The following is a 27,866-nucleotide window of genomic DNA, read 5'->3' as shown; positions in this document are numbered from 1 at the left end:
AACATTGTTCAGAGAACAGGGAATAACAATTGCCAGTATTTTAACCGCATTGGGATTTATTATATCGACTTTGACTCTCTCATTAACAGGTGGTGGTACAGGTGGAGGCGGATCACCTCCTAGCGATAAAAACGGTATAAAAGAGTGGATAAAAAAGCATTTAAAAGCATTAGGTTCAGCACTGGGAAAGCTCGCTGAGAAAGCCGCGGCCGCACTTCCCGGTATAATAGGGAGTGTTGTTTCCTGGCTATTGAATTTATTAGCTAAGACCACCACTTGGCTTAGTCAAAACTTGTGGGGGTTGATCGTAGCAATTGCAGGGCTGTTGTACGTGTTCGCTAAGAACTATTTAACCACCAAATCAGTTCGCTAACCAAATCATGAGTAAACCAACCGAGACTCCACCCACTACGAGCGCTGTTTTTTCATCGATATGTTGTTGATTTTTAGCTTCAATATGCGGTGGCACTTGTGCATTAGTAGATGGTTGATCGATAGTGGGTGTTTGTGGCTTGACTATTCCCTTTTCGCCCGTGATCGTTTGCGTTATTAATTTGACGTTAATATCTGAATTTATACCTGGTTTTTGTTGATCGGTAGCGATAACAATTTTATTATTATAGCCTATCACTTGACCGATCTTAAGTTCCATATTACTCGGAGACATGTATAGTCCCGGCGCATAAACGAAGTCCACTTTGGATTGAGCGTACTGTAATGCATCTTGAAAACGCTTTATAGACGATGGTATGTCAACTGGTGAATTAATGGCGTCCTCCACGTTTGCGACAAACTGTTTTTGCGCATCGAACGCTGTCCCAGTACCGATAATGGATGTTCGTGTTTGCGATTGTGCTCCGAGAATTGCCCACACATAAGTTCTTATCGATTCATTAACTCTTTCAAATCCTGGGTTAGTAAAATTATTTTCCGTTTTATCATTAAGAAATTCATTCCAAGCGTCTGTTGTATCGTTTGGATGCACAAACTTTGTTATAAGATAAGGAATGCCACTCTCAAAGTTCATACGATCTGCTCTAAACTGTTTACTCGAGAGAGCAAAGCCTGAAGGGATCACACCCGCTTTAATTAAATAATCGCTTTTATCTTTAATAGTTCTTTGTCCATTGTACGGAATACCTAGACCATGGCTAGGTCCTTTAATGCGCCAATCTTTACTCGTAGAAACATTAAATTCATTACAAATACGTTCGAAGGCCCTCTTATTATAATGATTATTTGCATGATTCCATGCTGGATCCATCGGTAATGGAGCACTAATTTCTTTAAGTATACGTCTAATCTGATAGTACACGTGAAATAATATAACAGACTTATATAGTTTAAATCCTGGGGCATTAACAGATACGCCACATCCCGTTGTGGCACACCATACGGCAAAGTTTAACTGATTCTGCCAAAATTGCATCGGACGGTTAAACCAATCGTCAATCATTTTATCGTTAGTTGCCGTGAAACTGTATTTTTCAAAGATATCGTGGAATTTAACGGTAAACTCAGCACCAGAGGCAGTTACTATAATCGATTGATTAGTAATGTGAGTTGATTTCATGTTTAAGTTATGATATAGTATCATTGTATATTTAATATGTATGTTACACTACCTGGAATAACAAATGGTCAGTCTATTGAACTGCTTCATACTATCGATAAATCGGATGGACAACTCGAAGTAGCTCTATGCGATGTAACGTATTACCCACTGTGGACCAATATAAGTGCTGCGAGAGGTAATAATGTGATAGATATAATAGGTGTAAACAATGGTATTGAAAAATTCATTACTATACCTGATGGGTATTACAGTATATGTTCACTCAATGATGAAATTTTTAAGCCTAATGGAGCTAGTCTAACACAAAATGAGTCGAATGGGACAGTGAAAGTCGACTCTGGAGAAAACGTTGTAGTTCTTAGGCCATACTTAGAAGTTACACTTGGATTTCATCATAGAATAGGAATTATAAATTATAACAAACCACGACAGGGAATTAAAGTACCCGATTTAGTTCCCTATAAAGAGTTGTTCATCCATCTTGATCAAATAAGCACGACGGATAATATTCAACTAGAAAGTCCTTCAACTCTACTCAGATCTGTTCCGGTCAAAAATGAAAAATATAATAGCGGTAGAACGGAATCTTTCTCACCATTACAATATAAAAAATTAAAGCGGGGTATTATTTCAGACCTCAAAATTTCTGTATTAGATGTAAAACACCAACCAGTACATATAGGATACTTAAGTGTAACACTCCATATTAAAAATAATGGTTGATGCATCAGGCCCTGGAACAGTAAGAAAATGTAATACAATTGCGCTTTCCGATCTCGGAGACACGGAAGGATTTGATAAACCCGGTACCAATGGTAAGTTATACGCTTTACACTTACACGATAATGTATACAATCGGAAAGAAGTCACATTCACGGGTAATCTAGGAGATTTAAGCGATGTCGATGTTAGTAGACTCCTTAAAAACACTTCGTACAATATTACTCGCAACGATGATAAAAAATGGACTATGGTCGAAGCAAACATCGAGTGGCTATTGAATATCGTCATTACCCCACCTTATGTGATGATGGGTAAGGGACATAATTTAACTAAGATAATAAATAGTGGCATCGTACTCGCGGCTTATATCCCGTCAAAACGAAAAAGTGTGTTGGTCACTCCCCTGCCAGAAAACCCAGGTCATATGTTATATAGTCGTCCGGCCTTAAAAAATGTTAGTTTAAATTTGGTTACTGAATTCGAAAAAATTAAACAGAACCTGAGTGCAATACCTAATCTTTCTACGCTTATTATTGAAGTCTTGTTCGGAGAGGCACCGGTAGATGCCTTCGAAATATTACCAGGTCTATCGATTAAATGGCTCAAGAAACACGAGCGTCAACGTTGCAGTATTATTCATATCGGAGCATCGCCCGTTGCAACCCTCGAGGGGGTTCAAATTATTAAAAGTGACAGTATTTCTCTTTCTAAGATATTCTTGCCGAATAATATACATTTGATAAGATTGATGTATAGTCTCAAAACATTTAAGCAAGACCAATTAAAGACTATTATATGATCGTAATATACACTATGAGTTTATATCCGGCGCTCGGTGAAGCATTTGAAAAGATGGAAACTGTTGATGGATTTCGATTACATCAAATAAGCGACATAAAACATCGAATAGGGAAGGATAGGGAGTTGAGACTTGGATTGTATAAAAAGTATCGCAGAGCCGTGAATGCTCTGGACGGAGTTGACACCGCTCTTGTAGTATCTGGCATGGGACTCGGTGTAGCGGGTATCGGTTTACTATCAACTATAATCGCCGCGCCTATCGTGCTCGGCATGGAAATAACCGCTGGAGTCTCGGGACTGGCAGGAATAGCGATAAAATTCATTTCTCGTAGGTTACAAAAGAAAGCATTAAAACACGATAGTATTCGGATACTCGCCGAAGCAAAGTTGAACAGCATCGAGGATCATATTTCGACAGCATTGGCCGATTGTAAGATATCCGAGGATGAGTTTCGTTTAGTGCTGTCGGAACTCACCAAATACAACGAAATGAAGCAGGAGATTCGATCAAAATCTCGTAAGACCAGTGGTATTAGCGAAGACGAGAAAAAAAAGTTCATAGAACAGGGGAGGCAACAAGCGCGTCAATTATTCCGTGCCAAAACCAAAGAACTGGTTGGAGATTAAAAATAGATTGCTTACTATCGTTTGATCACATTTAGACAAATGCTTACATAAATATATATAATAATGGAGAAAGCTATTAAATGGAAAGAATTACCACAAGGTTTTTATTATATCAGTGATGTCAAACCAACCAAATACGGTTATCAATTGTTTCTTATCAATTTACAAAAAGAGTGTAGTTATATAGTCTGGTCTCCTAGTAAAATTAACGAAGAACTTAATAAAAATGTTGAACATCGCTTTATCGATAAAAATAATAAAGAATATTTTTATTACCATTTAGACTCATCTAAAGCAATGATTGGCCCCAGGTATTGGTGAGCTAGAGCCAATTTAACTTAAACTCATGACTATCGTTAAATCGCATAATCATTTTGGCATAAAAAATCCCCCCTGTAGTAGCAGTATAGGTAATAAATCTGGCTCCAGTGGAAGTGGTCCAGAACCCCCATTACCTATACTACTCTGACCCATGACCCACTTCTTCCCATCACTGACCAACCACCCCCCATCACTGACCCACCACTCCAGATCACTGACCCACCACTTCCCATCATTGACCCACGATTCCCCATCACTGACCCACCACTGCCCATCACTGACGTTTGGTTGGAAGTATTCTCAGTCCATCACTGACCCACCACTTCCAATCAATGACCCACCGCTCCGCGTCACTCCCCATCACTGACCCACCACGCCCAAGCACTGACCCATCACTCCCAATCACTGACCCACTTCTTCCCATCACTGACCCACCACTCCCTATCACTGACCCACCACTCCCCATCACTGACCCATCACTCCCCATCACTGACCCATCACTCCCAATCACTGACCAACCACTTCCCATCACTGACCCACCACTCCCTGTCACTGACCAACCACTCCCCATCACTGACCCAGCACTCCCCATCACTGACCCAGCACTCCCCATCACTGACCCAGCACTCCCCATCACTGACCCACCGCTCCCTATCACTGGCCCACCACTCCCCATCACTGACCCACCACTCCCAATCACTGACCCACTTCCCAATACTGACCCACCACGCCCCCAACCACTCCCCATCACTGACCCAGCACTCCCCATTACTGACCCACCACTCCCTATCACTGGCCCACCACTCTCCATCACTGACCCATCACTGACCCATCACTCCCCATCACTGACCCACCACTCCCCATCACTGACCCACCACTCCCAATCACTGACCCACCACTGCCCATCACTGACCTACTGCTCCCTATCACTGGCCCACCACTCTCCATCACTGACCCACCACTCCTCATCACTGACCCACCACTCCCCATCACTGGCCCACCACTCCCCATGACTGGCTCACCACTCTCCATCACTGACCCACCGCTCCCTATCACTGACCCACCGCTCCCTATCACTGACCCACCGCTCTCCATCACTGACCCACCACTCCCCATCACTGACCCACCTCTCCCCATCACTGACCCACCACTCCCAATCACTGACCCACCACTTCCAATCATTGACCCACCATTCCCCATCACTGACCCACCACTCCCCATCACTGACCCACCACTCCCCATCACTGACCCATCACTCCCCATCACTGACCCATCACTTCCCCATCACTGACCCACCATGCCCATTCACTGACCCACCACTCCCCATCACTGACCAACTTCTTCCAACCACTGACCCACCATCCCCCATCACTGACCAACTTTTTCCCATCACTGACCCACCACTCCCAATCACTGACCCACCACTCCCCATCACTGACCCACCGCTCCCCATCACTGACCCACCGCTCCCTATCACTGGCCCACCACTCCCTATCACTGACCCACCACTCCCTATCACTGACCCACCACTCCCCATCACTGACCCATCACTGACCCACTTCTTCCCATCACTGACCCACCACTCCCAATCACTGACCCACCACTTCCCATCACTGACCCACCACTCCCAATCACTGGCCCACCACTCCCCATCACTCCCCATCACTGACCCAGCACTCCCCATCACTGACCCACCACTCCCCATCACTGGCCCATCACTCCCCATCACTGGCCCACCACTCCCCATCACTGACATTTGGTTGGAAGTATTCTCAGGTGATAGGAATTCACAGTTGTACAAATGGACTGATTGTGTAAATATCCCGGTGAGCGATACAGGCCCTATGGACCTCTTGTTTTGTTATTGGAATGCAATTTCTCTTCGCTGTCGCTGGCACCAGTCAAAGCTCCCCACTGTGATGGGCGACCACAACCATGCTTGGAGTACAACTCGCAACCGACTGACTATTTTGTTTATAATCAAGTGATGACTTCCGTGACGCCGAATATACACTTACCTCAGCTAATAATTATTGCTTTGTCAATTTGAATACAGTTTCGTATCAACTATCATATAATTGGTAGAGTAGGAATGTAAGGGGGAAGTTGGGTGATTTTATTAAACTGGTTCCATTGTTGGTGCGCCACGCAAGGTTAGCGTGATTTAGTTTAGGTAGACAGGAACCCAGTCTAGTGATTTCATGTTAGTCTGCAATCTCGATCCAGAGATCCAAAGAAAAAGGTAAATTCCAGAGCTCAAGATAAGCTGTGTATTTGCGTAAAATCACATTAAATAAACTGAACTACGCAGATTAATCAAATCCTAGCGTATCAAATACGCAACAAAAACTAAAATTTTTGCTCTTTAAATAAAAATTATGCCTATATTATAACTATTAGATAAAACGATTGCATATATTACAACTGTTAAATAACATGATTGTGTATCAGCCCATCGCCAAATTCACTTAACGTCCGTTACATTCGGAAAAGGGTTTGCGACAAACGGATAGATGCCAAATGAAAAGCACATCGTGCCTCGTCAGTATACATTATACATATTGTATCTTAAATCATGGGAAACGCAATCAAAATTAACCCGCTGGATGCTTAGGTTTTTTTCTGACGCACATTTTCCTAAGATCGGAAAAGTGCAGGTTGTGCGACAATTGCGCTCATGCGGGACTGGATCTACCTCCGGCTATAAGATTACGCAGAGTATTAAATTTCCTATCTGATGGTTTAACTGTAACTGCAGATATTCATCCGTTTGAACAAAAGATACTGCTAAGTGTTGTCTTAAAATTTATTCAGGAAATTTCGCCGCTTTTTATCATCCACTGGTAAAAGTACTGTGAGACAATTTTTGTTATTTAGCAGCTTTACGGAAACTGTGAGCAAACAAAATTCTGCCTAATATCTGAACGACATAACTATATATCAAATGGAGTTATATGCGTACGTATAACGCCATACATTCATATAACAGTGTTCGGGTATAAAATAAGAAGTTTGGTAGATACAGTGGTGGTGTGACAATTTATGTTTGAGAATCGTGGGTCATTGATGGATATTTAACAAAGATATATGAACATTTTGAAAATACAGTAGTTTTCTTATTTAACACATCAAGATTAGGTATGACAAGGATACAATCTTGATTCTGACATATCTATCACCCGGGAACTCGCCTGTCTATGAGGATAAAGATAGAGATGGTATGTCAGTATTGGAGGACTATTTGACAGAGATTGTACATGATCACCCAGAAAAGGAACTCTTTCTTGCTGGTGATTTGAATGCTGGGACCAAAATCTTCCTTGATTACATACCTGAAGATAACATTGATTTTATCCAAAAGGTAATTGATGATTACCCAACTGACAGCTTTGAAGTACCAAGGAACAATAAAGATTCTGAAAACTGCAACAATTTTGGTAAGAGACTTGTTGAATTGTGCAAATTATTCAGTATACATATATTGAATGGAAGATCTCACAGAGACAAGCAAGGTGAATATACATGCATTACACACAATGGTGCCAGTATTGTGGACTATATGATAGCTTCCCCTAGCCTCATTCCATGTATATCTGACTTTGGAGTAGGTGAGCGAGATGAGTCAAATCACTTCCCAGTGTTTTGCAGGCTAATTTTGCTCATAATGATTGCAGTAATGTACAAGTCAACAAGAACAATGATGATTCTCTGCTAAGTGAACTTGAAGTTAATCCCTGGTACAAATACCCATGGAAGGAAGATAATAAAGATGTCTTTAAATCCAAGTTAAAGACTTGTATGACCTCCTCAAAGATGAAATTGAACAGATAATTTCAACAGATGTTGATACTGCACTCTGTGGACTTGTGAATGTCTACCAAGAAGCAGCATCTATAAACAAGAGACTTTACTGTTTTCCTTCAACCAATAATAAATCTAGTAGTATAGGTAATGGGGGTTCTGGACCACTTCCACTGGAGCAGGATTCATATACCTATACTGCTACTACAGGAGGAATTTTTTATGCCAAAATGATTATGTGATTTAATGATAGTCATGAGATTAAGTTAAATCGACTCTAGCTTACCACCACCTGGAGCCAATGATATAAATTTTTATAGGTAATGGGGGTTCTGGACCACTTCCACTGGAGCCAGATTTATTACCTATACTGCTACTACAGGGGGGATTTTTTATGCCAAAATGATTATGCGATTTAACGATAGTCATGAGTTGTATTAAACAAAAAATATTAATTAATAATGGATAAAATTTACTATAGCCCACGAGGATATTGGAAAGGTGTAGGAGCAATAAAAAAATTAGCCACCACGGCTAAGGTATCTAAAGATGTGGCAAAGGATTGGTTAAAGAAACAAGCGATGTGGCAGATATATTTACCGGCACCGCGTTATATACCGAGGAAGAAGTTTGATATTTTTACGACGAATGAAGTTCATCAGGCTGACCTCTTGTTTCTTCCCCACGATAAGGTAAAACGCAAAACGTATAAATACGCTTTAACAGTAGTGGATGTGGCTAGTCGATACAAAGAGGCTGAGCCATTAACCTCGAAAGAATCAACAGAGGTAGCTAATGCACTGAGTCGCATATATAAACGCGGACCACTAAAATGGCCCAAGCAATTTCAAGTAGATCCCGGTCGCGAGTTTATGGGATCGGTAACTAAACTGTTAACAAAGAACGATGTCAAAATCGTCCGTGGTGAAAGAGAGGCCCACCGCAGTCAAGCTATCGTCGAAAGATTTAACAGGACATTAGCGGAACGTTTGTTTGGCTATCAGTATGGGATTGAAATGAAATCCGAGCGATTGAGATCAACCGAATGGGTGACACGATTATCAGCCGTTGTATCAGCGCTGAATAATGAAGTGACTAGATTAATAGGGAAGAAACCATCCAATGCCATTAAAATGAAATCCGTGACTTCCGAATCTTCAGCACCGAGGAGAGGCAAAGAACGAAAACTTCCAGATAGAGTAAGGGTAAGATATTTATACCAGGCCGGTGAACTCGAAGGAGGCCTACGTCGCGCAACCGATCCCATATGGTCCCTTAAGACGTATAACATTAGTAGATTGGTTTCGAAAGAAGGAGAGCCTATTCTTTATTATCTTCAAGATGGACCGGGTAGGGCATTTGTGCGAGAAGAGTTGTTCATAGTTCCCGACGGTACGGTATTACCACCATAACCATAAGCGTAGGTAGTTACACCATCCTTATCAATCCATCTCTTTGTATCTAAGGGGGATAATGATATCTTGTTCATTCTTAATCCATATATCCTATGATCGTAACTTCTTAAAGAGTTCATCTCGTGTTTGAATGTTCTACCGTTGAATAATGATTCTTTATACTGTTCGTGTTTGATATGCTTTTTTACAACATACTTCTTAACACCCTTAGCTTTTCTTATCTCTCCATTATCGGACTTCTTTATAGAATACATCTTAGGTCTTAATCCCACATACTCCGCTATTGGGGTCCCAGCACATTCATCCTTCATCTTACCTAACACTTTTTTATTTACAACGCTGTGCAGTGGATTATCTTTTGGGTAATCGCTCATGTCGTACATATCTATTTTTTCTGCCATATCTTTATACACATCCTCGGTTTGTATTTCCATCAACAAAGAATCTGTGTCGGTATATAACACCTCGCATCTATCGTCGTATTGCTTCTTAAGTTCGTTGTAATAAAAGTCATACATTAAGTGTTTTGACAAGTCGAGAATACTCATACCGACGTACACCGGTCTGTTGAATTTTATATTACTCTTCTGCATATGCAACGCGGCTAAGTCGTTATCGAATATCTTGCTTCTGTTAAAAGCCGGACTGGCTATAAGTTTCCTGAGTCTTTCTTCCTCATTAGATCTGACTAATTTAACATCAACACGCTTCCTCAGATTCTCCATGGTTTTACCAAATACCGAGTTATTCATGAGCTTATATAGATTCTTTTCGAAATCGCTGGTAGCTATCTTTCTTAAATCTGTGTTCAACCTTATATAGGGCTCCATCCAAGGGCTTTGATCGAACTTTAGAACTCTGTGTATTTTCTTAAGTTTCATACCTAACGATAGATACAACTGGAGATTTCTGTAGTGAACTATATATTTTGTCTTATCCATCAAATTTGGTACGAGTTTTTCTACGTTAGCTAACCTACTATTACCCATCAAGGAGCGTTGATATTCCGACATCCAGTCTTTATTAACCATTAATCTTTCGGGAGCTAGCGGATAACTGTTATGATCTTTATGTAACGAACTTGGATATTCCAAGTCAACTTCTAGTATGTACCCTTTATTCGCATTATTATCGATATCATTAACTTCAATATCATTGACCCATTCAAAACCACCCGTGGGTAAAGGTTGACTCATAGCCCATCCGTACAAATTATTGGCATCGAGATATAATATGTGAGTGTCGGGTTTACTGGGATCGTATCCTTCCACTAATTTATTATTAGCCTTAGAATACCTTTTAGCTGCCATCGATATACCACCTCTTAATCCTTTCTCAATAAACAAGTGCATATCGTAATCTGTTAGTAATTTTAGTTCTACGCCGGTCTTCTTCAATAATGCATCCCACGATAGTCCGGGACTGGAATAGTACCATGCCGGGTCCAAGCCGTATTGTTTGAAGCATGTCTTTCTAAATATCTCGAATATATCGGCGAGTAACAGTACATCGGTTTTTAAGTACAGATCGTGATAATCGCCTAAATTCTTACAACCTAATTTATCCCAGACCGTCAGAGCGTGTTCATAATCGGCATCTGTTATTCTAGATTCTGTTAAGTTACTATAGAATGATTCGAGGGGTGGTAATTCAGTTTCTTCGAATCTAGACCAATCATCCATATATTCGTAAGGATATACACCTTTTCTCAGCAACAAATGACGAGTTATCTTATCGGTATATTTATTTGTTATCGCGAAGTCATCGGGATTGTTCGCATTAGCTAAATTGTCCAGGGAAGATAACAGAAACTGTACGGAGTCTATGAATCTAAGCCCATTACTTTGCTTTGTTCTAGATTTCCCGTCCTTGTCCCTATAATGTATAGGTTTAGTCAACGAGAACGATATGTATTTTTCCATATTATTAGGAATGCACGTTAAACCGCCGTCGGTCTTTGAGATAGCTTGCATAATGAGATGTGAATCGTATCCTCTAAGGTTATGAAACACAACGGGGATGGGTATTGTTTGAGCATTCATTTTTAGTTTCAAGTTACACTCGTTATGAGCGGCTCCCCGATAATTACCCGTGACGTGACAATGATCTCTTACGGAATCCCCATCCAGGGGTTTATTACAAACGTGACAACTCGTTGACTTCTTATCGACCCTCCAATCATCCCTCGTCATACGCATGGGTATCGTACACGATAATGTTTCCCTGATTATTCTCTCTTCATTTTGTAGATATTCTAGGAACTTTCCCGCTGCATCGGGACCTCTGTAAATCACGGGAGTGTTTGTTTTCCCATCATACCTTACAACTACATATCCAAACCCACAAGGAATATGTTCTTGAGTTTTGTACGTAAAACTACTATCTTGATTATTGCGTTCAGTATTTTCTATGGGTTTGATAAGGGCTTCGAAGTCGGCGTAAATTACATACGGTACTGGCATTTGATTACAATAATGTTCAAATTTTAATATATTTTTTCCCTCTTTAGGCATATCGATCCTGATAGCATTCTGTCCAACACCTCTACAGTCTTCTTTATGCGCTTCTAATAGATCTTGTCTGCTGTACCCATGCAGGCATCTTTCACAGAAATATTTCTTTTCTTTATGTTTTGTTTGATCGTATAATAGCCTGTTTAAACTCTTTATCCACGTATAATGATATTTACCATCTTTTTTGATCAGAAATGAATTGATTCTGGGGATATTTTCCGGAGCGGAGCTTATCCTGTGTACAACAATTCCTTTAGAATGTCCGAAAACATTTATAGCTAAATTATTTTGCTTTTCCACCTTATCAATTTGTGATATTGGTGTAGGTTCGTCTATACCATCGAAGTTGAGTCCATCGTTTTGGGGATAGCTAGAAGGTCTATCCGGATGCTTATCTACGGGGAACAATGCAGATCTTATCATCATTCTTAAACAGTCATCGGATTTATTTTTTACGTTAATTATGGCTTTTTTCTTCTTATAATACGGGGGTAAATCTATATAAGATCCACCTTTGAAGGGCATATAATTTGCTATATCTAAATATAAACTATCGATTTTATCCACACCCCAACCTGAACCTCTATTAGTCCAGCGTTCTAAAGTTTCCTGTATCCTCTGAATTGATGTATCTAATGATGAGTTTATAGTATCGGATTCGGTTATAACTTCTTGATTGCTACGGAAATATGGTTCGGTATATTCGGTGCTATCGTCTGTGTTACTTTTACTCAATGTCATTTTAATCGTCAGCTGGTATTTTATACTATGTAAGTCATCTAATTCCTCGTTAATTTTACTCGATATGATGGGCTTAATATCGTTAACATCCATGTTGGAATTAATATCCATCTTCCAACCTCTTAGATATTTACCAACGCCGGCGGATGTGGGTACAAATATTAATTCTTGTTGTTGTTGTTGAATATCATCAACATTATTATGTTGAATATCATCATTATTAGGTTGATTATTATCTAGTAAAGCGATCAATTCAGCTCTTCTCATTCGAGAATAACCTCTCAGCCCACTGTTTCTCGCTCGAGCTTTGAGTTCTCTAACAGTCTCGGGTTTGTTGTATTCCAAACCGAGTAAATCAATCAATTCAGCTTTTCTCATACGAGAATATCCACGCAGTCCACTTTGCTTTGCCATAGCTTTTAATTCTCTGACAAAAACCATTGTGGTTGAATGGTATATACAAAATGATTCATTTGTCTAATTGGTTGTTTTCATATATCTAAATACGTATTCTCCCCAACCTATTCCTCTCATTGATGTAATCTCTCTTCCTAGCATAAATAATCGGGTTCCTGACCCTATCAGCACCGTGTTCCTTGCATAAACAATAACGACCTTTGACCCCTATCCCGCATACAGAACACGTATAGTTGATGTTTCCGCGCCTGATGTAATAGTTGTGTATCCCGCAGTAGAAAAAATCAACACAGCGTCGGTTACAAAGGGTAGTCTTTCCCATGAGTGTAAACTTGCAGTTATTCATGGTATATACATCTATCATATCATTTGTCTAAATGCAAATCACAGCTACACTGTGAGATATTGATTTTGCATAGCCACAGCTGTCACTCTGACTTATGCATGGTATAGCTGAAAATCAATAGAGAAGTCAATCCAATAATCATAAATGTCATCTCTCGGGTTTTTTGAGCCTCTGACGGTGTATAAAACTGACTCATTGTTGGTCTCAGTATTGGGTCTAGTTTTTTCCCAAAAACGAGGAAGTATTCGTGCATGGCAGATTCAACATCCTTAAACGTTTGAATTGAATGTCCTTCCTTAATCAGTTGTTCATGAATAAAGTCTAATCTCTTCATTCTCTGCTGTGTATATTGTAACTGGGCTGCTTGGTATTGTTCTAAAGCTTTGTTATGTCGTTTACGCTCCTCTTCAACTTCTTTAGCGTTTGATTCCCTCATACTAGAAAATAAAAAATTACTCCCCGAAAAAGCTAGAGCATTAACAACAGCTCCACCGACCATCATCGCAATTGTTGCCATGTTTAATAATATTAAATATTCAAATGTTTAATTAATTACTTCATTATGTCTTCAGGGATAAGCCCTTGTTTGATGAGCATATCCTTCGTTGCCATAGCTAATCCAATATCCAAAACCATCATTGGTATGTCAAAACTATTAAAATCTAGCTTGGGAGGTGTGGCTTTAGTAATCATTTTAGCCATACGGGCATAGCCAATGGCCAAGCCGGTGACCACCGCTGAATGATACGTCGCGTTTACCAACATTTTACCGTCTGTAGCTGGAGTAGTCATGCTTCTTATAGCATTATATGAGGACTAACCTCTAATTGAACTTGTTGTTGCGGCGGGGGTGATGTTTTATCTTCTCCGGTCTTATAAAAGAACCATACAACCGCTATACCAGCAACTCCTACTAGTGTCCATGTTTTAATCGGATTTGAATTATTTATTAATTTCGCTTTGCGCGCCAGCCCACCCTTTCTTCCTGCGGCTATTTTCAAAGGATTCTTTGTCACTCTGGGTTGTTTTTTTGTATTCACATGTGGTGCAATCGCTGGTGGTTCCTCATTCACTTGTTGTGTGTTCACTTGTTGTTCCGCAATCTGTGGTTCCTCGTTCACAATCTGTTGTGGTGTCACCTGTTGTGATTGTGTCTCCATTTATATTATTAAGTGGGCACGTATGTTTAAATTGACAATACCTAGCCGTTATTAAAGCGGTGGTGAGCGGAGCTAAGTACATTCCGAATCTATGATAAAACTCACAGCTCACCGCGCTTATAGCGTGTTCGATGAATGGGTCTTTCTCTAGAGATTCGCATAAATACAGGCGATGTTCTGCCGGGATGGGGAGAAACGTACTAGCTACGGCTGTGTATAGTTGTAATGTAGAAGACCCTATCGTTTTAGTCATGGTAGCTCCCAGTCTAGACTCGTAACGCGTGTACAGTTTTTTAATCTCTTCGTCGGTCATGTTATCAATTTTTTCGATGGTATAATTTTCCCCCAAATATTGGGAACATTTTCCACCGGCTACCAAAGCGGTAAGTCTTTCTCTATGTTTATCTAAAGATTTATCTGTAACATTTTGATCTACATCAGATTCTTTGAGCATTTGTTCGATGAGTTCGTCGCATTCCATAATGTAATACCTAAGGAGATATTTAAGTCTAACATAATATAATATGACATATCCAATACAACCCGTAATAATGAACTGTTGTGAAAGAATGAGGATTTCGAACCACATTTTATGTAATATTAACCACTAATGTTCAATTTTGCTACATTTTGCTACATTTTGCTATAATTTTTGCTACAGTTTTGCTACATTTTGCTACAATTTGCTACATTTTGCTAAGCAATTGCATAAGCAGCTGGTTGATCGGTTTTTAATACGAGTTTACAGTGCTTCGTTGCCGCTAACACTTTTCTGACTTTATCTCGTTCGCCCTTGGTATAAATGACATCATTTTCGCGTAAACATTCCTCGAACGAATCTCTGTCTTTGCAATGAAACAGCGCTACCCATTTGGTTTGCTCTCTGAGATCTTTCAGGACAGAGTTGTATTTTTGAGTAAGTACCCAAACGCTATGTTGAGTATGCCGACCGGAGAATGCTAAATACGAAAGCATATCTTTCTTTTTTGTGAGTTCTTTACTCGCGCTGCAGTCGTCTATTACGAAAAGGGTCGATTCTCCTTTGTATGTTTCGTGACATACTCGGAGGCAGTCTTGTAATCGATCGCCCGGATCGACTCTGTGTACCCCGTCGTCATTCATTACCCAATCTCTGGATAGGTAGGTTTTATTAACGCTTATAGTCGGGCACAGAATAATAATATGATCGAAAACGTCCCGATAATGACTTTCTAAAATATCTAGAATAAAGGCTGTTTTTCCGCAGCCCGTTTGCCCGCATATGATAGCGCAGTGCGGATCTTTAGGTAAAAGATTATCAATAGATTGCTTGCACGAATCTCCCATTCTGTATATTAAGTTGCGCATCCATAATCACGTACAAATGTATGTTTAATTTACCAGCCGCTTCCTGGAGCTTCGTTATCTGTATGGTGGCACCCTCGCTAGCATTTTCTATTCTCCTCCCACTGCCGTGTAATTGGTCATCGTCCGTTGTTCGCATGTCGAGCCATAGCGCGTACTTCGTGGTGAGGTATTCACCCATCGATACACTCCCGAGAGACAGATCTTTCACGACCGCGTTTACTTCCGGAGAACGTTTTATAGAAGGAAGTTTTTTAATCTCATCCCACTGGTGATACGCTAGCATTCCTTGGCTATATAGTTGATTAGGAACGCCCTCGATAGTCAATTCTACTTTTGTAATCTTGGGATTGTAGAACTTCTCGGTATTTCTTTTAAACGCATCGGAGGGGTCCTCGAACAACATTAAAATACCCTTCAACGACCTCGTAGGAACGTTTAGATTGATATTCCACATCGTATCTTTTTTGTCCCTCGTGATCTTTCGGTGTCGCAGCACGCGATCGTACAAAATGGCTAAACTTCCCGTATACTGGTTACGAATTTGTCTGGCTAATTCGGGATCCGTTATCATATCGTACTCCAGCGATATATTGTCAATGGAATATCTAGCATCTTCATTAGCAGATCTGATTACTCCACCGTAGTCATTAAAAGTGAGTTCATATTCTAACCTATCGCCTAGGGATGCTTGATAAAAGGGCATGTGGGAATCTAGTAATTCAAAGTCTAGGGGAACATAGAATCTGTTACCTAATGCGTCGGCAACGGCCTTATCTTTAACGATGGTATTATCACCATTATCAGAACCCACGCGCAGTCTCAATGTGTTCTTATTACAAATACCTTGGTACTGTAAGTTTTCCCGCTCTTTATTCGTTCTCCAGAGATCCATTTAACAATAGTATACATCGCTATCGTCGATACTCAAAACCTCATTACCGCTAATTTTAATCGCGATTTTCTTAACGATAGCACGACCTATGTTCTGAACGGGCTCCCTGTTAACGTCGGTAGAAGTCAAACTAATCGTAAATGCTAGTCGGACAGTTCCCGGAACTAACACATCGTGTGCGCCGAGATTAGGAAAGCGAACCAGAAGCGTTTGATTCTGATCTATGGTACTAGGGTTATTAGTTATAGCTACAGACTGACGAATTGCTTTGACCCCTAATGGATCTCGAAGTCTACGTTGTGGGTTTAACTTGCGTCCGTATTGCGAAGACATTGTTTATATTGAAATTATGTACCCTATGTTTAATATAAAAATGACTAATTTTGATATTAATGACTATGATCTAAGTACCATTGATGATCTGAATCCAATCGAAGAGGGTACTGATGAAACCAACTTTGGTGGCACGAATCTTAACGATGAACTTTTACAATCGTCCGTCAATGATTATTACGATGCATTAAAAGATGATACCCCAATAGGTCGTGACTATTCAAAGTTTGAGATAGATAGTAAAGGAATATTGCGACTGCGTGACTCTCCGGATATTGATCTTATGCATTCTCGTACTCGTAAGCCCCTAGCCTTGTCTACGATAGCCACTAAACACGGCATCAGCACTGTTCGTGATAAATTAGGTTTTGTGGACTACCGACGACTTTCCGCGAAGACTACTAAGGTTCTTCGAACCGTGCGTGATGAACTCGTTAATACAGATGATTTGGAAGCAGCCTCTAACGTGGCCTCGAACGGACTCGGAGAAATCTTAGATACCTATTACGATAATTCCACAGTCAGTGTATCATCATATTCAGAGTTCAGTATTAGGGAATTACGAGGTCTTGACAAGGCAATGCGAACAATGTGGGGAGAACTCATCAATAATACAGCCAAGATATACGAAATCGACAAGCATATAGCTAAAGAGAAAACATTCCTCGAACGAATCTCTGTCTTTGCAATGAAACAGCGCTACCCATTTGGTTTGCTCTCTGAGATCTTTCAGGACAGAGTTGTATTTTTGAGTAAGTACCCAAACGCTATGTTGAGTATGCCGACCGGAGAATGCTAAATACGAAAGCATATCTTTCTTTTTTGTGAGTTCTTTACTCGCGCTGCAGTCGTCTATTACGAAAAGGGTCGATTCTCCTTTGTATGTTTCGTGACATACTCGGAGGCAGTCTTGTAATCGATCGCCCGGATCGACTCTGTGTACCCCGTCGTCATTCATTACCCAATCTCTGGATAGGTAGGTTTTATTAACGCTTATAGTCGGGCACAGAATAATAATATGATCGAAAACGTCCCGATAATGACTTTCTAAAATATCTAGAATAAAGGCTGTTTTTCCGCAGCCCGTTTGCCCGCATATGATAGCGCAGTGCGGATCTTTAGGTAAAAGATTATCAATAGATTGCTTGCACGAATCTCCCATTCTGTATATTAAGTTGCGCATCCATAATCACGTACAAATATATGTTTAATTTACCAGCCGCTTCCTGGAGCTTCGTTATCTGTATGGTGGCACCCTCGCTAGCATTTTCTATTCTCCTCCCACTGCCGTGTAATTGGTCATCGTCCGTTGTTCGCATGTCGAGCCATAGCGCGTACTTCGTGGTGAGGTATTCACCCATCGATACACTCCCGAGAGACAGATCTTTCACGACCACGTTAACTTCCGGAGAACGTTTTATAGAAGGAAGTTTTTTAATCTCATCCCACTGGTGATACGCTAGCATTCCTTGGCTATATAGTTGATTAGGAACGCCCTCGATAGTCAATTCTACTTTTGTAATCTTGGGATTGTAGAACTTCTCGGTATTTCTTTTAAACGCATCGGAGGGGTCCTCGAACAACATTAAAATACCCTTCAACGACCTCGTAGGAACGTTTAGATTGATATTCCACATCGTATCTTTTTTGTCCCTCGTGATCTTTCAGTGTCGCAGCACGCGATCGTACAAAATGGCTAAACTTCCCGTATACTGGTTACGAATTTGTCTGGCTAATTTGGGATCCGTTATCATATCGTACTCCAGCGATATACTGTCAATGGAATATCTAGCATCTTCATTAGCAGATCTGATTACTCTACCGTAGTCATTAAAAGTGAGTTCATATTCTAACCTATCGCCTAGGGATGCTTGATAAAAGGGCATGTGGGAATCTAGTAATTCAAAGTCTAGGGGAACATAGAATCTGTTACCTAATGCGTCGGCAACGGCCTTATCTTTAACGATGGTATTATCACCATTATCAGAACCCACGCGCAGTCTCAATGTGTTCTTATTACAAATACCTTGGTACTGTAAGTTTTCCCGCTCTTTATCCGTTCTCCAGAGATCCATGTAACAATAGTATACATCGCTATCGTCGATACTCAAAACCTCATTACCGCTAATTTTAATCGCGATTTTCTTAACGATAGCACGACCTATGTTCTGAACGGGCTCCCTGTTAACGTCGGTAGAAGTCAAACTAATCGTAAATGCTAGTCGGACAGTTCCCGGAACTAACACATCGTGTGCGCCGAGATTAGGAAAGCGAACCAGAAGCGTTTGATTCTGATCTATGGTACTAGGGTTATTAGTTATAGTTACAGACTGACGAATTGCTTTGACCCCTAATGGATCTCGAAGTCTACGTTGTGGGTTTAACTTGCGTCCGTATTGCGAAGACATTGTTTATATTGAAATTATGTACCCTATGTTTAATATAAAAATGACTAATTTTGATATTAATGACTATGATCTAAGTACCATTGATGATCTGAATCCAATCGAAGAGGGTACTGATGAAACCAACTTTGGTGGCACGAATCTTAACGATGAACTTTTACAATCGTCCGTCAATGATTATTACGATGCATTAAAAGATGATACCCCAATAGGTCGTGACTATTCAAAGTTTGAGATAGATAGTAAAGGAATATTGCGACTGCGTGACTCTCCGGATATTGATCTTATGCATTCTCGTACTCGTAAGCCCCTAGCCTTGTCTACGATAGCCACTAAACACGGCATCAGCACTGTTCGTGATAAATTAGGTTTTGTGGACTACCGACGACTTTCCGCGAAGACTACTAAGGTTCTTCGAACCGTGCGTGATGAACTCGTTAATACAGATGATTTGGAAGCAGCCTCTAACGTGGCCTCGAACGGACTCGGAGAAATCTTAGATACCTATTACGATAATTCCACGGTCAGTGTATCATCATATTCAGAGTTCAGTATTAGGGAATTACGAGGTCTTGACAAGGCAATGCGAACAATGTGGGGAGAACTCATCAATAATACAGCCAAGATATACGAAATCGACAAGCATATAGCTAAAGAGAAAACAAAACTCGAACAGGCGGGCGATGAGTTCAGTAGACGCCGTGTAGCGGAAAGATTGCGTAGCTTAGAAGACGAAAGATTGGCCCGCATCGAAGCATCTTCCAGTAATAGAAAGGCACTTCGTTCGCAAATCAGTCGTATTCGAGAAACTATCGATCAAGTCCTCAATGATGACACCACACTGGCCGATAAAATTAAAACATTGTTCAGAGAACAGGGAATAACAATTGCCAGTATTTTAACCGCGTTGGGTTTTATTATATCGACTTTGACTCTCTCGTTAACAGGTGGTGGTACAGGTGGTGGCGGATCACCGCCCAACGATAAAAATGGTATAAAAGAGTGGATAAAAAAGCATTTAAAAGCATTAGGTTCAGCACTGGGAAAGCTCGCTGAGAAAGCCGCGGCCGCACTTCCCGGTATAATAGGGAGTATAGTTTCCTGGTTATTGAATTTATTAGCTAAGACCACCACTTGGCTTAGTCAAAACTTGCGGGGGCTGATCGTAGCAATTGCAGGGCTGTTGTACGTATTCGCTAAGAACTATTTAACAACCAAATCAGTTCGCTAAGAACTATTTATCCAAATCATGAGTAAACCAACCGAGACTCCACCCACTACGAGCGCTGTTTTTTCATCGATATGTTGTTGATTTTTAGCCTCAATATGCGGTGGCACTTGTGCGTTAGTAGATGGTTGTGAAACATGTGGTGTTTGTGGCTTGATTATTCCCTTTTCACCCGTGATCGTTTGCGTTATTAATTCGACGTTAATATCTGAATTTATACCTGGTTTTTGTTGATCGGTAGCGATAACAATTTTATTATTATAGCCTATCACTTGACCGATCTTAAGTTCCATATTACTCGGAGACATGTATAGTCCCAGCGCATAAACGAAGTCCACTTTGGATTGAGCGTACTGTAATGCATCTTGAAAACGCTTTATAGACGATGGTATGTCAACTGGTGAATTAATGGCGTCCTCCACGTTTGAGACAAACTGTTTTTGCGCATCGAACGCCGTCCCAGTACCGATAATGGATGTTCGTGTTTGCGATTGTGCTCCGAGAATTGCCCACACATAAGTTCTTATCGATTCATTAACTCTTTCAAATCCTGGGTTAGTAAAATTATTTTCCGTTTTATCATTAAGAAATTCATTCCAAGCATCTGTTGTATCGTTTGGATGCACAAACTTTGTTATAAGATAAGGAATGCCACTCTCAAAGTTCATACGATCTTCTCTAAACTGTTTACTCGAGAGAGCAATGCCTGAAGGGATCACACCCGCTTTAATTAAATAATCGCTTTTATCTTTAATAGTTCTTTGTCCATTGTACGGAATACCTAGACCATGGCTAGGTCCTTTAATGCGCCAATCTTTACTCGTAGAAACATTAAATTCATTACAAATACGTTCGAAGGCCCTCTTATTATAATGATTATTTGCATGATTCCATGCTGGATCCATCGGTAATGGAGCACTAATTTCTTTAAGTATACGTCTAATCTGATAGTACACATGAAATAATATAACAGACTTATATAGTTTAAATCCTGGGGCATTAACAGATACGCCACATCCCGTTGTGGCACACCATACGGCAAAGTTTAACTGATTCTGCCAAAATTGCATAGGATTGTGAAACCAATCGTCAATCATTTTATCGTTAGTTGCCGTGAAACTGTATTTTTCAAAGATATCGTGGAATTTAACGAAAAATTCAGCACCAGAGGCAGTTACTATAATCGATTGATTAGTAATGTGAGTCGATTTCATGTTTAAGTTATGATATAGTATCATTGTATATTTAATATGTATGTTACACTCCCGGGAATAACAAATGGTCAGTCTATTGAACTGCTTCATACTATCGATAACTCGGATGGACAACTCGAAGTAGCTCTATGCGATGTAACGTATTACCCGCGGTGGACCAATATAAATGCTGCAAGAGGTAATAATGAGTTTCATATAACAGATAAACAAAATATTATTGAAAAAAAAATTAATATACCTGATGGGTATTACAGTATATGTTCACTCAATGATAATTTTTTTAAGCCTAATGGAATTAGTATCACACAAAATGAGTCGAATGGGATAGTGAAAATCGGCACTGGAGAAAAAGGTATGTGGATTCATGAGAACTTAGCAATTACACTTGGATTTACACAGGTAGAAAGATCAAGAGACTTTATATTATCAATATTCAGGACAACATCTGATGGAGATGCATTACCCGATTTAGTTCCCTATAAAGAGTTGTTCATCCATCTTGATCAAATAAGCACGACGGATAATATTCAACTAGAAAGTCCTTCAACTCTGCTCAGAAGTGTTCCAGTGAAAAATGAAAAATATAATAGCGTAGAACGGAATCTTTCTCGTCATTACAATATAAAAAATTGAAGCGTGGTATTATTTCAGACCTCAAAATTTCTATATTAGATGTAAAACACCAACCTGTACATATAGGATACTTAAGTGTAACACTCCATATTAAAAATAATGGTTGATGCATCAGGCCCTGGAACAGTAAGAAAATGTAATACAAATGCGCTTTCCGATCTCGGAGACACGGAAGGATTTGATAAACCCGGTACCAATGGTAAGTTATACGCTTTACACTTACACGATAATGTATACAATCGGAAAGAAGTCACATTCACGGGTAATCTAGGAGATTTAAGCGATGTCGATGTTAGTAGACTCCTTAAAAACACTTCATACAATATTACTCGCAACGACGATAAAAAATGGACTATGGTCGAAGCAAACATCGAGTGGCTATTGAATATCGTCATTACCCCACCTTATGTGATGATGGGTAAGGGACATAATTTAACTAAGATAATAAATAGTGGCATCGTACTCGCGGCTTATATCCCGTCAAAACGAAAAAGTGTGTTGGTCACTCCCCTGCCAGGAAACCCAGGTCATATGTTATATAGTCGTCTGGACTTAAAAAATGTTACTTTAAATTTGATTACTGAATTCGAAAAAATTAAACAGAACCTGAGTGCAATACCTAATCTTTCTACGCTTATTATTGAAGTCTTGTTCGGAGATGCACCGGAAAATGCCTTCGATATATTACCAGGTCTATCGATTAAATGGCTCAAGAAACACGAGCGTCAACGTTGCAGTATTATTCATATCGGAGCATCGCCCGTTGCAACCCTCGAGGGGGTCCAAATTATTAAAAGGGACAGCATTTCTCTTTCTAAGATATTCTTGCCGAATAATATACATTTGATAAGGTTGATGTATAGTCTCAAAACATTTAAGCAAGACCAATTAAAGACTATTATATGATCGTAATATACACTATGAGTTTATATCCGGCGCTCGGTGAAGCAATTGAAAAGATGGAAACTGTTGATGGATTTCGATTACATCAAATAAGCGACATAAAACATCGAATAGGGAAGGATAGGGAGTTGAGACTTGGATTGTATAAAAAGTATCGCAGAGCCGTGAATGCTCTGGACGGAGTTGACACCGCTCTTGTAGTATCTGGCATGGGACTCGGTGTAGCGGGTATCGGTTTACTATCAACCATAATCGCCGCGCCTATCGTGCTCGGCATGGAAATAACCGCTGGAGTCTCGGGACTGGCAGGAATAGCAATAAAATTCATTTCTCGTAGGTTACAAAAGAAAGCATTAAAACACGATAGTATTCGGATACTCGCCGAAGCAAAGTTGAACAGCATCGAGGATCATATTTCGACAGCATTGGCCGATTGTAAGATATCCGAGGATGAGTTTCGTTTAGTGCTGTCGGAACTCACCAAATACAACGAAATGAAGCAGGAGATTCGATCAAAATCTCGTAAGACCAGTGGTATTAGCGAAGACGAGAAAAAAAAGTTCATAGAACAGGGGAGGCAACAAGCGCGTCAATTATTCCGTGCCAAAACCAAAGAACTGGTTGGAGATTAAAAATAGATTGCTTACTATCGTTTCATCACATTTAGACAAATGCTTACATAAATATATAATAATGGAGAAAGCTATTAAATGGAAAGAATTACCACAAGGTTTTTATTATATCAGTGATGTCAAACCAACCAAATACGGTTATCAATTGTTTCTTATCAATTTACAAGAAGAGTGTAGTTATATAGTCTGGTCTCCTAGTAAAATGAACGAAGAACTTAATAAAAATGTTGAACATCGCTTTATCGATAAAAATAATAAAGAATATTTTTATTACCATTTAGACTCATCTAAAGCAATGATTGGCCCCAGGTATTGGTGAGCTAGGGCCAATCTCATGACTATCGTTAAATCGCATAATCATTTTGACATTAAAAATCCCCCCTGTAGTAGCAGTATAGGTATATGAATCCTGCTCCAGTGGAAGTGAGCCAGAACCCCCATTACCTATAAAAATTTATATCATTGACTCCAGGTGGAGTCAATTCAACTTAATCTCATGACTATCATTAAATCACATAATCATTTTGGCATAAAAAATTCCCCCTGTAGTAACAGTATAGGTATATGAATCCTGCTCCAGTGGAAGTGGTCCAGAACCCCCATTACCTATAAAAATTTATATCATTGGCTCCAGGTGGTGGTGAGCTGGAGTCAATTTAACTTAATGTTATGACTATCATTAAATCGCATGATCATTTTGGCATAAAAAATTCCATCTGTAGTGATGGTATAGGTATATGAATCCTGCTCTAGTGGAAGTGGTCCAGAACCCCCATTACCTATACTACTAAACTAGACAGATCAGTCAACCACCTTGGTGGGACAGTGAACTTGAAAACTTAAAGAATGAAAGATTCTGTGCCCTGAGAGGACATAGAGACTATTGTTTAGATATTAGTGTGTTCAGGGAGTTGCTCTCTAAACTCAAGAAGACTTTTGCACTTAAAAGACAATCTTATCAAAATCAACAGCAACAAAAACTAATTGAATCAAGAGCTAATCCTTAATTGTTCTGGAAATTGTTAAAGCAAGGGAGACAATCACAATTGCTGGTTGGAATTAGAACTGATGAATGGATGAAGCACTTTTTTCTTCCCTCCTCCACTCAGAAAATAAACCCATCTTACCTCCACCAACAGACACAGATAATTATGTAACTGATGATACCCCGGCACATGAAGATTTAAATCAGCCTATAACAAATCAAGAAGTTGAACAACATATCCAAAAGCTTGCAAATAATAAATCACCAGGACCTGATGGTATTGTCTCTGAATATTTCAAGAATACAAAAAATATAATTTTACCTACATTGACTGCTCTCTTTAATGAAATACTTGACAATGGTGTGTTTCCAAATGCTTGGAATAGAAGTATCATTTGCCCTCTTTTTTAAGTCTGGAGACAAGCATGATGTAAACAACTACAGGGGAATATCCTTGATTGATAACCTTTTTTGATAAATATTTACCTCTATCATAAACTGGAGACTTAAGAATTCTTGTGAGAAAAATAACATAATTGATGAACTACAAGCAGGATTTAGGTCCAATTATTCAACTATTGACAACATTTTTAGTCTGCAGGCAATGACTCAAAAATATGCAGGGAGAAGAAAGGGGAGATTTTACTGCCTCTTTGTTGACTTTTCAAAGGCATTTGACACCATATGACATGATAATCTACTGCAAAGCCTACATGATGTTGGGATGAAGGGTAAACTGTTCAATATAATTTCGTCAATGTATCTAAGTCTGTGTGCTTGTGTAAGGGCTTCAACTGTACTAACTGAATATTTTGAATGTAATCTGTATTTTGAGTCCACAACTATTCATATACTATTCATAAACAAGCTTTTAATTCAACTTGAAGACTGCGGAGGAGAGGGTGTTTTTATATCACAAGATTTTAAAAATGTTTCTGCAATAATGTTTGCAGATGATGTTTCATCTGTATCATATTCAGCAGTTCAACTACAAAAGAAAATTGATGCTCTACACTTATTCTGTTTACAAACTGTTATGAAAGTCATTCTGAAGAAGACAAAAGTAATGGTATTTAGAAATGGTGGTCCCCTAAGAAGTTGTGAAAGTTGTGTCATTTTATGGTGAAAGCATTGATGTTGTTCCATTTTACAGATATTTAGGAATTATGTTCACCCCAAAACTTGTGTGGACCAAGGCTCAAACATGTTTAGCTGCTCAGAGTTCAAAGCTGTGTTTGCCATAAATAGATATCAGAAGAAACTTGCAGATATTCCATGCAAAGATTTATTCAAAATTATTGATAGTATTTTAACTCCTATCCTGTGCTATGGCTCTGAAATCTGGGGTGTTAATTACAGCAAAATCATTGAGGATATTCAAGTTAAGGTGTGCAAATCAGTTCTTTAAGTGTCAAGAAATACATGTAATGTGATGGTGCTTGGTGAGTGTGGTAGAGCTCCTTTACAGCTTACATATGACAAGAGCTGTGACCACCTGGACCACCTGGACCACCTGGGCCCGGAGAGACTACCATATATCAGTGTTACAAGATGCTAGCTGTTCTGGATGATTCAAGTCGCACCACCTGGACCATCTGGGCCCGGAGAGACTACCATATATCAGTGTTACAAGATGCTAGCTGTTCTGGATGATTCAGGTCGCACCACCTTGACCACCTGGGCCCGGAGAGCCTACCATATATCAGTGTTACAAGATGCTAGCTGTTCTGGATGATTCAGGTCGCACCACCTGGACCACCTGGACCACCTGGGCCCGGAGAGACTACCATATATCAGTGTTACAAGATGCCAGCTGTTCTGGATGATTCAGGTCGAACCACCTGGACCACCTGGGCCCGGAGAGACTACCATATATCAGTGTTGCAAGATGCCAGCTGTTCTGGACGATTCAGGTCGCAGCACCTGGACCACCTGGACCACCTGGGCCCGGAGAGACTACCATATATCAGTGTTACAAGATGCTAGCTGTTCTGGATGATTCAGGTCGCACCACCTGGACCACCTGGACCACCTGGGCCCGGAGAGACTACCATATATCAGTGTTACAAGATGCTAGCTGTTCTGGATGATTCAGGTCGCACCACCTGGACCACCTGGACCACCTGGGCCCGGAGAGACTACCATATATCAGTGTTACAAGATGCTAGCTGTTCTGGATGATTCAGGTCGCATCACCTGGACCACCTTGGCCCGGAGAGACTACCATATATCAGTGTTACAAGATGCTAGCTGTTCTGGATGAGTCAGGTCGCATCACCTGGACCACCTGGACCACCTGGACCACCTGGGCCCCGAGACTACCATATATCAGTGTTACAAGATGCTAGCTGTTCTGGATGATTCAGGTCGCATCACCTGGACCACCTTGGCCCGGAGAGACTACCATATATCAGTGTTACAAGATGCTAGCTGTTCTGGATGATTCAGGTCGCATCACCTGGACCACCTGGACCACCTGGGCCCCGAGACTACCATATATCAGTGTTACAAGATGCTAGCTGTTCTGGATGATTCAGGTCGCATCACCTGGACCACCTGGACCACCTGGGCCCGGAGAGACTACCATATATCAGTGTTACAAGATGCCAGCTGTTCTGGATGATTCAGGTCGCACCATCTGGACCACCTGGACCACCTGGGCCCGGAGAGACTACCATATATCAGTGTTACAAGATGCTAGCTGTTCTGGATGATTCAGGTCGCATCACCTGGACCACCTTGGCCCGGAGAGACTACCATATATCAGTGTTACAAGATGCCAGCTGTTCTGGATGATTCAGGTCGAACCACCTGGACCACCTGGGCCCGGAGAGACTACCATATATCAGTGTT

General features: G+C 40.3%; 1 protein-coding gene across 1 annotated transcript in view; it reads left to right on the top strand.

Annotated features, from left to right (window-relative positions):
• The window catches only part of LOC125379316, a 63,449-nt gene extending 36,859 nt beyond the window's left edge, over nt 1-26,590 (top strand). Inside the window, exon 3 of the mRNA XM_048395596.1 lies at nt 26,482-26,590. Coding sequence (XP_048251553.1) covers nt 26,482-26,571 — 90 coding nt within the window. The 3' untranslated portion in view covers nt 26,572-26,590. The remainder of the gene's footprint in view (nt 1-26,481) is intronic.
• Nucleotides 26,591-27,866: the final 1,276 nt, after the last annotated feature.

Source organism: Haliotis rufescens, unplaced genomic scaffold, assembly GCF_023055435.1.
Source record: "Haliotis rufescens isolate VD_foot unplaced genomic scaffold, xgHalRufe1.0.p SCAF_14, whole genome shotgun sequence".
NCBI classification, from domain to species: Eukaryota; Metazoa; Mollusca; class Gastropoda; order Lepetellida; family Haliotidae; genus Haliotis; species Haliotis rufescens.
The sequence above is the reverse complement of the archived record's forward strand: the minus strand, read 5'-3'. Positions and strand labels throughout refer to the sequence as shown.